General features: G+C 28.7%; 1 protein-coding gene across 1 annotated transcript in view; it reads left to right on the forward strand.

Moving 5' to 3' along the window:
* Nucleotides 1-13,488, forward strand: part of LOC123291844 (protein kinase C-binding protein NELL1-like) — a 142,866-nt gene that overhangs the window by 116,157 nt on the left and 13,221 nt on the right. Inside the window, exons 2-4 of the mRNA XM_044872273.1 lie at nucleotides 5,648-5,815; nucleotides 10,045-10,478; nucleotides 12,316-12,471. Of these exons, the coding sequence (XP_044728208.1) occupies nucleotides 5,648-5,815; nucleotides 10,045-10,478; nucleotides 12,316-12,471 (758 nt within the window). The remainder of the gene's footprint in view (nucleotides 1-5,647; nucleotides 5,816-10,044; nucleotides 10,479-12,315; nucleotides 12,472-13,488) is intronic.

Here is a 13,488-nt window from a genome sequence, read left to right on the forward strand (position 1 = left end):
GAGAATTTTCCAAACTGAATCGATTTAGAAAATCATGGTTAATTTTAAAATTTTTTCGGGTACGTTACCCTAAACTAGCACTTGAAACATAGCTAAAAACACTCTCAATTAAATTGTTTTTTAAACGATACAAAATAAATCAAAATCGGTTCATCCGTTTAGGCGCTACGACGCCACAGACAGACTGACACACATACATAGCGGTCAAACTTACAACACCCGTATTTTTAGTTGGGGGGTTAAAAATACAAAAATTATCTCAAAATAAAGACCACAAAATTTTTTTGTAACATTTCACAACAAATTCCTTTTTTGGTTTAATTTTATTTAGTTCCATATTGACTAGTTCATAAGCGTGCAAAGGTCCATATCAAATCAAATTCAAAAATCGTCATGTATAAACTAAAAAATTGAGATTTTTACCAACGCAAGTTTAAAGATTTTTTTTATTGGGTATAAAGAATGTCCGGGTATGAGATAAATGTTTCAGTCAAACGGAAAGAATTTTTTCGATTTATATGGAAATTATATTTTAATATGATTAAGTTAATGAATAATTGCATAAAACTATTTTAATAATGTAAGTAAAGATATTAAAATTTTTATTATGCAGGAATTTGTATGCAATAAGGAAGAATCATATTCTGCTTTATATTCTGTACAAAAAATGTTATGGGTCGTTAACACATAGTTAAAATAAGAGGGATTGAAAATTGACAAAGTGGTTTCACTACTCAAATGTCAATTTAATGCTGTTAGAAGGGATCATAAATAATACGCTACGAGCAGCAATCTTACATTAAATTATTCCTTACTTATAATAGAGGAAGTATTTGATTTAAGTTTTCAAATAGGAAAAAAAGTGTAGGAAGTATAATAAACATAAATAATACCGAGGTACTAAGGTATCTATCTATATTTATGAGGGGATGAAAATTTGAACGTTAGCGCTAGTTTACATTTAATTTATTTCGCAAGTGAAATTTGTTATACTAATCATATAAGTAAGTCCATATCAGCCCACTTATTGGATAAAGTCCTCCCATAGTATACTCCATTTTTCTTGTGGGTAGTGAGTCTAGCCCACTGTTTACTCAATCCCAATTCTACCATAATTTTTTTTTAATTTACGGTTTATATGTAAAAAGAAAGCAACCTATCTTTCTACTTTTTGTAAAATAAGAATTTTTTATTTGAAATACTTCTAAGACTAGGTTTTAAGCGTGTTCTATGTACATTTTTGAGTTCAAAAGTTCTGATATTGATGTATTTGTTCTGAGTTCAAAAAAAGAAAACCAAAAATTATTAACCGTTTTATTGTTGAGATATAATAACGCAAAGTTAATCAATTTTATTTTTGAACAAAAACAACTGTAGTCAGAGTATTATGATTGAAAAGAGGACTATATTAACAGAATTTCTACCAAATGTTTGTACAATATATATTGTATGTCTATGGAAATTATTGTTTTAAACTTCTGTTCTTAAGGAGATATGCGAGGATTGAATAATACTAGGGATTTCAATAAAACTTTATAAATACATTTTTTAATTAACAAAGTTTTCAAAAATCACAAAAAATTTCTAGGTCATCGGGCTTTTTATTATTATTTTATCGTTCAAAGTTGGCTGAAAAATGAAGAATCATATAGGTTATCCTTTTCAATTGGATATTTCTATATCAAAAAATCTAGAGGGTGTGACAAAAAACTATCCAAAATATTTAGACAATCTTGTAGTTTATAATAATACAATAAAAATATAAGGTTGTCGATGATATAAAAACAAAACTTTAATTTAATTATGAGTTCACCGAAGATCCATCATTTGATGAACAGAGACGACTATAGTTAGAGTATTGATGATTGACGAGCGATATCTATATTATCAAATTTATAAGCAGCACTTGCACTCAATATATTATATATTTTTGTAGTTGCATGGTATTGTACAGCTAAAAATAACACATTATTTGATTACAAAGCATGTATTTGGTAATTTCATTATCATGGTAACCTAATTAAGGTATAATTAATTAACTAATACTGTTGTACATTTTGAATAAAATTCACTAAGTTTATGGAACTCGTTTATTACAAATATTTTTCTATAATATTTTACAAACATTAAAATATTTAACACTTGTACATAATATGGGTGTCAAGTGTTAAAAGGAAAAAAAAATGTAACACTGACAGAAGTAGAAAATGAGTCAGTTAGGCGACCTGATTGTGAAGTACTTCTCTTCACCGTTACATTACGACGATAACACAAAAGCATTCATATACATATATAGTTTACCAGCAATATTGCTGCAAAACTTCCTATCTGACTCTTTCTAACTCTCGTTTTAATATTATAGCACTTTCTTAATAGTAAGCTTAAAGGTGTGTGCACATTAACTTTTATCTTCTGAAAGGAATTTCTATTATTTATTTCGTCAGTAATGCATTAAGAAGTCGAAAGTGATGTTGAAAAATAATTACAATCCATTGGCTAATAAAAGCAAATGGTAATAAAACTATTTAAAAATAAAGTTCTTTTAATAATCTTAGTAATATAAACAGCTGCATGTCCACAAGTCAAGAGGAAATGAAAGCCACACTGCATACTAATTGATTAATAATGCTGCACGGTGGCAAAATCAGGTATAAGGGACACATTTTTACGTCTACCTACTTAAGGATCTGAGATATTACGGGGTCACCAAAAATCAATTGTAATTAACGAGGCGGGTAATTATTCAGACTGTCATGAATGGATATAAGTACTTTATTTTTGTCAATTTTTTTTTTACAAACTTCTTGCGTATGAGAACATAATTTCGACTACACAAACAAATTTTAAGAGAACTTGAAATTAAGTCTTACAGGCCTAAGGTTTTTATCATGGCCTCGGGTATTACTTTAATTGAAATTTAGTTTTAAACTTTTTTTTTAAGAATTCCTTTAACAAAAACTGTGGACCCCAAAAAAATCTTAGAATTTATAGATAGCTTCGTTTTCCATTTTGTCACGAATATATCGGTGAGTAACAAATCACCATGATTAATACGCCAGGTGCTTTCTTTGAATTTTTCACCATATATATGTCGCAGATATTTCTTTAAAAAAAGAGAGACAGTCATGGGGACTGTCGACGGAAGAACATAAAACTTTGGAATAACTGTGTTTTTTAAATTTTTTAATTAATTAAAGTATGAATAATTAAAGTTTTATAATTTGTAAATTTAAATTATTAACGTGTTTATAAAAAACTATTATAATTAATATTAAGAAAACAACATCTATGAACAGTAATCAGAAACTTCCAAAGATCAGAATAACATCAAATTCATATTTTACTTCAATTCTCTTTAATAATGATCTTTAACTTTTGATGAACAGATGCCGGACTGTTCAGGAAGTCACCGAACAAAAAGTTCACCACTTGGTGATCATCTGCCTTAACTAACGGATTATCTAATATTTTTTATGCAAAATTATGAAATAGCTGGTTCTTTGAATCTACCAACTACTTTTGTGGTCATCATTTTTTTCTGGAATCTTTCTTAAAAATAAATAGCGATAGTAAGTTCTGATTTAAGACCAAATTATTGCAAGTCTTTCAGCTGTAAAACATTCCCTTTTTTGTATAGTGTGAGCATAGCTTGATTTCATATTCATTCAATGTACGAAGCTTCATTTCAACACCAACGTTAAACCGCTGACAAGCATGCTTTTATTTTCACTTTGAGTTTAACAAATGGTTGAATGAATTACTTACTATGTAACTCTCTTTTTATACAATAAATATAAAGAAGAGTAATAAATGTATAAATCATTGTGTATCATTTATACAAAGTATTAAAATCGTTTTTAACATTAAAATTTTGTTTCGGAATCATTCATTGATAAATAAATATTTCAATCAAATCTCATTAAATAATTATGTATCAGCGATTTTACCTGTTTAATCTGAGTACTTCGTTTGAAACTAATAAAATTTTCAGAAATTAAAAAACCCTCAACAAATGCGGTTTTTTTTGCTTGTAGCTTTCTCCAAACTGAACCGATTTTCTTGAACATAACTAAGAACACTTTTCATTATATTTCTGTTCAAACAAACAAAAAGCAAAATCGACTCAGGCGTTTAGGAAGTACGATGCCACAAGCAGGCAGGCAGACACACACACGCACACGTAGCGGTCAAACTTATAACACCCATCTTTTCGCGTCGATTGTTAAAAAAGGTGACAAAATTCGTGGGTTTTTCCACTGATTTGAAAATACAACTTATTGTGAAAAACTAAATCAGGTTACTTAGACTCATTTTTTACTTCTGTCTAAAAAGCTATCGATATAACCAGTTTTGTCTTAGAAAAGATTGTAGCAAAACTGTTAACTGTAACTATTAACTTTTGTAGTTATTTGTACCTTTATCTGATAGATTATATTTTATAATCTACGCTCGTGAGACTACTTAACCCACCTATTTCTGTAATAAATAGTTTATTACAGAACGCATTTCATTACGACACTCATTTTCAACTAATCAAATAAGTCAAATTTGAATTATGACTAAATTATTTTTATCATTTCAAGTTAAGAATTCTCACTGCACCTACAGAAAAATGAAGTTGGTTTTTGAAAATCATTAGAAGTACGCAATATATGAACGTTTAAAACTCATAATAAAACAAAGATTTAGAAGATAGTTTAAAAATGGCGTCATTGTTGAGTATCGCCATAGAGATTACATGTAAAACTCTGTGTTGCAAGAAAGAGACGGGCAGCAATCTTTTTTAACTTTCCAATTTTCTTATGGTATTAAGTCTACTTTTACATTTTTATGGGTAGGTAATATAATAATAATAATATGACTAATTCCTCTACCCAAACACCAGTCCTCTACCCAAATCACTCTTTCTGCAAGTTTCGAATGTGTAGGTTATTAATACTCTTATCCCGCTTGTATCGTAAATTAGCATTATCATTACATTAAAGTATTCTATAGTACCGTTTCTAACAGGTTTCCGAACGATCAAAGATCCGGGTTTTAACGAATTATTCCTTCATCTGCCATTACTCTCTCTAAAAATTGTCTTATCTCGTTATTCACCAGACAATATTATAAAATGGTGTATAATAAACCAATCATGACTAACGTACAGGGGACTCTCTTGGCCAAAGTTTTGAAGGTCAGTTTCTTCGGTTACTCCAAAGTTTGGATCAAGATTAAGTTTACGTTTCTCAAAGTAGAAACATTTCATTTTTATCGTTGACCATTAAATAACTAGAAATGGGATTTGAAAATTTTCAAAATACCATTTTGCAGCAAAGAACTTCATCCGTGCATTGTGGGGCATGGTGATAAAATTAGTAAGTGCTACACAACCTTAAAATAATATCTGTTGTCGAATAACGAGGCAAGAAAATATGGGTCAGCAAGGATACTATTACAAAAATTCTCTTAAATTTCATAACGATTATGAAATACTACATTTGTGTAAAAGGAAGTAAATCGATTGAAATGCATTCCAATCTATCAACACAACTTCTCATACTGTATTTATAAAACAATTATTAATATTATTCTAATTTTTTTGTAAATTATTTTAATTGTATAAAATAATATTTATTATATTTGTGTATTTTGTTTGTTTCAGTGGTTATAGGTCTAGAACCAGTAGGAGTACCAAGTTGGTGGGTACCCAGTGGTGGCGGAACACAGGGCATCGACCTACTCGGAGCACTCACACTTTACAATACTAGTCATCCGGGTGTTAGCCTTATTCCTGGTCCAAAACAATTACGTCCCGCATACTACCTGGAAGGTAAATAATTTTTATTTTCTGTTTAAACTAGTTTATAACTAGTTTAATACTATTTATTATATGTTTCTCATATTTACTTTTCATTAATAGCTATCAATTAAAATATATATTTCTAATTATTATTACATATTTTATAAATGTAAGTAGTTATTTTTAAGGATTACATAACTTTAAACAAGTACCTGGAGAATTAGTTTTGTTATTATGGATAAACAAAGTCGATAGGCACTCGGGAATGTCACCTAAGTCGATGCTGTATATCGTATATGAAATTTTAGATAGAAGGCTGTAAATTGGGTCTTTAGATAGAGTCTTTCTCAGTATTAAAATAAACGCTAACTCGAGTGTTTAGAAAAAATATAACTGTGAAGTATATATTAACCGCCTTGCTGTAAATTATAATGTAGATAATAGAAATGTTCAAACCAATTTTTCCTATTATACCTGTTTTGAAAAATTATATCATTTGCAAATCATTGTAAACCCAAATATTATCGGTCGTACATAATAAAACACCTTATATTTATCTAAATCTTTTATCTATTCAACTCTTATATAAAATAACCCAGAAATGCAACTCTAATCATTTTGCTTACAGTTTATAAATTTGTCTTATCTGTTTATTACAATCGAGAAAATTATACAATTACTAATGTTCTAAAAATATCATTTATTGAAAATCATTACATGTAGTACAGTAAACGTTTCTAAACAATTGCTTACTAATTCGAATGGAATTGTATATCTATAAATTTACAAATTAATTTATTTACTTGGAAATATTAAATTTTAAGATAATGAGAGAGGCATTTGACAGTGGGCCAAATCTATAGAGTTTTTTTTTCCGTCTTTTTTTTAGTATTTGTAAATGCACTTCGGACCCCTTGTGGTGGGATCTACTAGGCAACTGCTCCTTTGACATCGCTTAAACCCACCACTGGCTTTGATTAATTTTTTTACCTTATTATTATCTTACCAGATGACTTACCTTGAGGAGGCTTATACTAGACCTAATTTGCAGCAAATTTGTAGGCTGAAAAGGTTGTGTTCGAGTTAGAGAAATTTTTAAATACGTTTATATGTTTCAAATAAATTTCAAATAAATCGCAATTTAAGTCCGATTTGAATAAAATTTGGTATCAAGAAGGGTTTTGGTATTTGAAAGGTCAAGTTCGTTAATGAGCAAAATAGACAGATAAACAAGGGGAGTGCGCAAAGTACAAATTTTTAAATTTTAGTTCGAATTTTATGCTGTTATAAAATGTGTTCCTTTGAAACAAATATTTTTGTTTGAATAATTTTCCTCGATTAAATTTACTTATCGAGTTTCAAGCATATGTCAACTTAAAAAAGACATCCTGTATATGATACGAGTGTAAAGGGCGGCAAATATTATTTAAATAGCTAGATCGGGACCTAAGCCTTAGGAAATGAAATAATTAATGAATAAGATTTATCGAACTGAAAGAAAAATACACTAGAAAATAGTGTGTTTTGAGATATTTCACTGTACAAATATACACCAAAATATATATCCGTAATATTCCATAATATTCGTGATAAATATCTAGTGTATAACAATAATAATATAATGGATTGACCCTTTCACTACTCAATTTTATTAGATCATAAACACATAGACTCGTAACTCGTTAAAATAGTTATATAACCCACATATGACCTACAAGGTATACTGTTCACTATTGTGACCTACAATAGTTCAACATCCCCATATAGTTCACCATTTATTTATTACATACACTTTTAACCTATACCTATACAACAGAGTATATTTCGTAGTTCCGCCAATAGATAGTAAGAGTCAGAAACATAACTATATCCGAATCAAAGTTTTTACAAAATACAAATCTATGTAATTTGAATTAGGTCATGACTATGTTATCAGCAGATATTCATCACTTTGTGTATTTTCAATATTTACTCTTCGATTATTTGTTCATTTAAGGTCCGTAGGCAACATTTTTTTCCAACCCCATACATATACCGATGCTCTAGGACGCATTGAGGGCCAGATATATACTAGTACGATTATCTTGAGTTTAAGCGATGGATACGCTAAATATCCTTCAATTTTAAGCTTGCCTATACGCGATCAAAATATTTTCTCAAGGAATGCAATCTTATATTCAAACTTTTAACCCCATTTTTCAAAACACCCAATTTTTAAGACAATTAGCTTGCTGAGACATTTAATCTACCCATCAAGGATTACTATAATCAGAATTGCTTTAGAAAGTTTGGTCGTAACCCGCTTTCTAGAAAGATTGTAAAAAATTTGACTATTTTGCCCTAAATAAGGGTGGACGCGCGTAGGGCAAACGATCAGATTAGTAAGAACGAAATTGAGATATTTGAATTAACTCGAGCGCGCCAGATTAAGATGTGGTGGGTTAGTTGCATGTTAAAAAATGTACATTCCAATAATTTGACGATTTAAGCGAGACCCAAAGAAATGGGAGGCTTGCAAAGTTTGTTACCCGTAGTAACTCGAGCGTGATCAAAATTTTTTCATATTATTGAAATTTGCATGTTTTAGCATGCAATTAGCCCACCATATATTAATCTGACGCTCTCTGACCTATCGCAATTTTGCGCTACGGGGTCCCACCATATTTAGGGCTAATATTTGGTGGAGGTACCAAAGAAGGTCCTAGGAACACCCCATATCTTAATCTGACGCGCTCGAATTACTACACAAATCCTCTCTTGGTCTCCCCTACTACAATAATTTAAATTAAATTATACTACAATAAGAATTTCAGAAATATATCAAATATTCTGTTTATATATGCAATGATAATTACTTAAATATTTTAAGAAAAATTCAAAAAGATTATTCTACAAAAAATTTTATGAAAATATTCGTAATTATGAACATTATTCTAATCTTTCATATTTTGCTTTTTATTTTAAATAAAATAAATGTTCGTGATTTACAAAAAAATAACGAACCTTATTTGAAAGCTTTTTTACATACTTGGCAATTTTTGTTCTTTTCATATAAAATACAAAATTTTTCATGGAATATTATATTGAAAAAAAATTTAATAAATAATGGATTAAACGAAAATTTGGTATTATTTCTATCAAAAGCATTATTATTTAGTTCTTTTGTGAAAATACACAAGTCACGAATATCGAAGAACATGCTTAAAATCATAATGATACCAGATAATTAAGATGAAGTTTAATTTATATTTATTGAAAACAATAGGATTCAGTTATTCTTTAGTATCAATTTTACTTCACAAAAATATGGAATTTTTTTAAGGAGATATGCAAGGATTCAATAATACTAGGGATTTCAATAAAATTTTATAAATACATCTTTTGATTAACAAAGTTTCCAAAACTTACAAAAAATTTCTTAGTTCATCGGGCTTTTTATTATTATTTTATCGTTCAAAGTTGGCTGAAAAAATTATGAATCATATAGGTTATCCTTTTCAATTGGATATTTCTATATTAAAAAATTTAGAGAGTGTGATAAAAAACTATCTAAAATATTTAGACAATCTTGTAGTTTTTATAATAATACCATAAAAATATAAGGTTGCTGATGATATAAAAACAAAATTTTAATTTAATCTTAAGTTCATCGAAGATCCATCATTTGATGAACAGATACGACTATAGTAATAGTTAGAGTATTGATGATTGAAGAGCGATATCAATATTATCTAATTTATAAGCAGTACTTGCACACAATATATTATATATTTTTGTAGTTGAGTGGTCTTGTAAAGCTAAAAATAACACATTATTTGACTACAAAGTATGTATTTGGTTTATATGTATGTACCGTGCAATAAACCAAAACTTTTTTACAATACTGTAGGGAAACAATCATCTTAAACCTGTAGAAAAAATCAAAAAAATATCCACTGAAGCAATTTTACTATCCTTCGTGTATTTTTACACTTTTCCAAATAATTACTACCCACGATAGTGACGGATTTAAGGAAAAAGAATAGGACCGTTTTTTGTCTTCATTAATCAATTTGATGCCCTCTTCTGGTACCCATTCTTAGTTCTTACAAATTTGTCTTTTTCCCCCTTTACTTTAACATATAAAAACATCTTTTTCAACATGATTCCTGGTGGATCATTTCAATCGAAAAATTTTAGCATGGCCTTGTAGTCTATAATTCTACATCGAAATATGACTAATAAAATTAATTGAAAAATTGTTTTTGTACATTTGGCAGGTGATCATCGTGATTTGCATTTACCACAAACAGTATTCGATAGAGCAGCAGAATTAATACGACAAAATTCTGAATTTACAATAGCCGCATCATTACGCCAAGAACAAGATAATTCTGGTACAATAATTAGTTTTTCACGTGGTTCAAATAGATATTTAGAATTACAATCAAGTGGACGTCGTGATGAAATACGTTTACATTATTCATTATATCAAGATACTTATGTACATATGGAAACATTTCCATTTCGTTTAGCTGATAATTCATGGCACGATTTAGCATTATCAATTAGCGGTTCGCAAGTTGAATTACTTGTGGATTGTCATCCATTATATAGAAGACTGTTACGACCTGGTGCACCAGATCGAAATTTATCAATACCACAATTACAATTGTGGATTGGTCAACGTAATAAGAATCATTCATTTTTTAAGGTAATATTATATAAGTTATTTCCCTTAATTTAAACTGAAATAAATATACAATTGAATGCAATAAACATAAGCCAGTCAATCAAAGTTTTGCCGCGTAAATACAGATTGTAAGTAAAACCATTAATTGATTTTAACCTGATGTCGATTTCAATGTATCTTTCGTCAGGGCCGGATTTAAATTTCTGCCGCCCTGGGGCACTAGAAAATGCCGCCCTATGACTGAAATTTTATTTTAATAGTTTTGATATCTTATTTTTAAAAAACTAGAATAACTAATTAATTGCAGAAAATTTATTATGTATTACATATTATTTATTACTGTTCTTTTAAATTAAAATTAATTAGTATTATTTGATAATTCTCCAATTTTAGGAAAATTCATTGATCAATTAAAGTTTCTGTTATCAAAAAGACATACATAATTTGAAAATATTTTTAATTCTTCAAAAAAAGTATATTAATTTATCAATTCCAGAAAATAAAAATATCAAATTTTATTTTTGCAAACCTTTATGGAAATAAATTAATTAAACTATTTTAATAGTTTTCACTTAAATTTCCCATATTATAATATACAAAATTTTGATTTGATACATAATGCATAAATTATATTTCTTGAAAAATAAAATGTTTATTTAAAAGAATTAGTTAATTATATATTGTATAGAAAATATTTTCTCACATTCCAAATTTTGCCGCCCTAGAAAATTTGCCGCCCTGGGCACTAGCCCCGACTGCCCCTAGTGTAAATCCACCACTGTCTTTCGTTAAAATTTTAAAATGTGCGAAAATAGATGGAAAGATGTTAAATCAAAATTAAAATCTATTGATAAACATTAAAGACATAAGCAATTAAATAATTATCTTGCAAAACAATTTTTAATATGTAGTCTCAGGTTATGGCGTCACCAAATTACTTCTCTAAATATAAGCAATTATAGAAATAAATGTACGTATTTTATGAAATCTGTCCAGTGTCTTATGTATTTTTATGTTTCTATATAGTATTTAGAATATACAAGGGTTTACAAAAATTTAAAAACGCCCGACAAATGTTTCGCGTACGGAACACTATACTCGCACTTGAAAAATATCTAAGAACACTCCTTATTACCTTTCAAACAAAACTAAAATTAAAATTGGTCCATGAGTTTAAGAGCTTCGATGCGATAGACTGACAGACAGGCAGACACACATAGGTTTAAACTTATAACATCCCTCTTTTTGATTCGGGGGTTCAAATATTTATTTACAAAATTTTTAGTTTAATTTTGATACATTATTATTTGACAGAATTCAACTGCTAGTTCATTTTTATTGCATTTGAGGGTGTATACGCATTAAAACTTCTTACTTTGTACCAAGTGGTATAAATAAAGAAATTCAGAAACAAGAAGGCTACAATTCTTCTTTTCGATAATAACGATCTACAAAATATACCTTAGTGGTATTATAGTCAATAAAATGATCAACAGCCTACACACTTAGTTCAAAAATAAAATTACCATTTGGAATTCACACCTTCCTTTCCTTCTCTCAAAATTCTTTTCATTGACAAGTACGGTCAAAACAAATATTTGGTTGATTTCCGGAAGCCAAATTAAGTGAAGTGAATCTAAATTAGTAATCACGAATGGAAGTTTTCATCAAAACAAAAGCGATTTAACAAATTTTTAAATATAACATAATCAATGCAATTACAAAATTAATTAATTGAAACATAATGGTTATCTTTTGCTAGGAACTTCGCCTTTGCGGCTATGTTAAGATACAAAGTTTTAGAAGTAGCTTTGTAGTGCTTGATTCGCAGAGTTAACATTTTTTATTATATTTTTAGGGTGCACTTCAAGAAGTTACATTAATCACAGGACCTCATGGTTATTTAAATCAATGTCCACAATTAGATTCAACTTGTCCAACATGTGGACAATTTTCGTTATTACAAAATACAGTTAAAGAATTATCCAAGCGGTTGTTAGAAGTATCGCAAAGGGTTTGTAAAATAATTTTTTTAGAAACTTATTTACATGCATATCAATACATAATGTACTGTAAACTTCGTAACATTCTTGACATCATTACGTTTTGTTGTAGAATCACTCTGCTTCTAAGCCAGCAGATGATACAAAAGTAATGATACAGTAACAACTTGTACATTTCCTGGCTAAAAGATGTCTTGTATTTGTTATTTTATTATTTTCAAAAACTATTTACTTACATAATTTAATTTTTCCGTCAGCATTTTAACTCTATCCTCTAAGTGTTTGTCAAAGTCTAAGTTTTACTAACGAGGATATGACTAATAGTAGAACTAGGTACAAATACACAAAAATTAAAACTAATCTTATTCACTAAATTATTGTACATTTTAAAGCAGTAAAAAATTCGACTTCGAATTTTAGATATAGAGGGTGGGCAATTTTAATCTATACACCTAAATATCTCGTTTTTTTAGTTAACCAATCAAAAAATAACTTAAACAACAGTTGCAGAGTTTGATGAAGGACATCATGTTCTGGCATTAGATTGAACCTAGTTCTTCGGGTTTCTTTAGTAGCCAATTTATATCCTGAACGGTAAAAGATAGAATCACTCATTAAATTAGAAAGTTGATCCTCAAAAAAACTATCATTTTTCATCTAAACCACTTTTACGAAAATCGTCAGCTTTCGGAGGAAATGTAACTTAAAAATATGTCATTATTGCTTTTAATCGAAAGAAAATGCGCTAACTACGGAAAAATGCTTTAGCAAAAAATTTTCAAGGGCAAGAGACGATTCGCTTGTGTTCATGACTTTGACTTACAATTATCGATAAACTTTAAAGGTATTTTCTTTTGATTAAATGCAAATTATGACATATTTTTAAGTCGCATTTTCTCCGAAAGCTAACGTTTTTCGAAAAAATGTTTTGATCAAAAATTGTTAGTTTTTTTTATGAGAATCAACTTTCTGATTTAAAGTGTTATTCCATCTCTTACCGTTAAGGATCTAAATTGGCTATTAAAGAA

Source organism: Chrysoperla carnea, chromosome 2 (genome assembly GCF_905475395.1).
Source record: "Chrysoperla carnea chromosome 2, inChrCarn1.1, whole genome shotgun sequence".
In the NCBI taxonomy this organism is placed as follows: Eukaryota; Metazoa; Arthropoda; class Insecta; order Neuroptera; family Chrysopidae; genus Chrysoperla; species Chrysoperla carnea.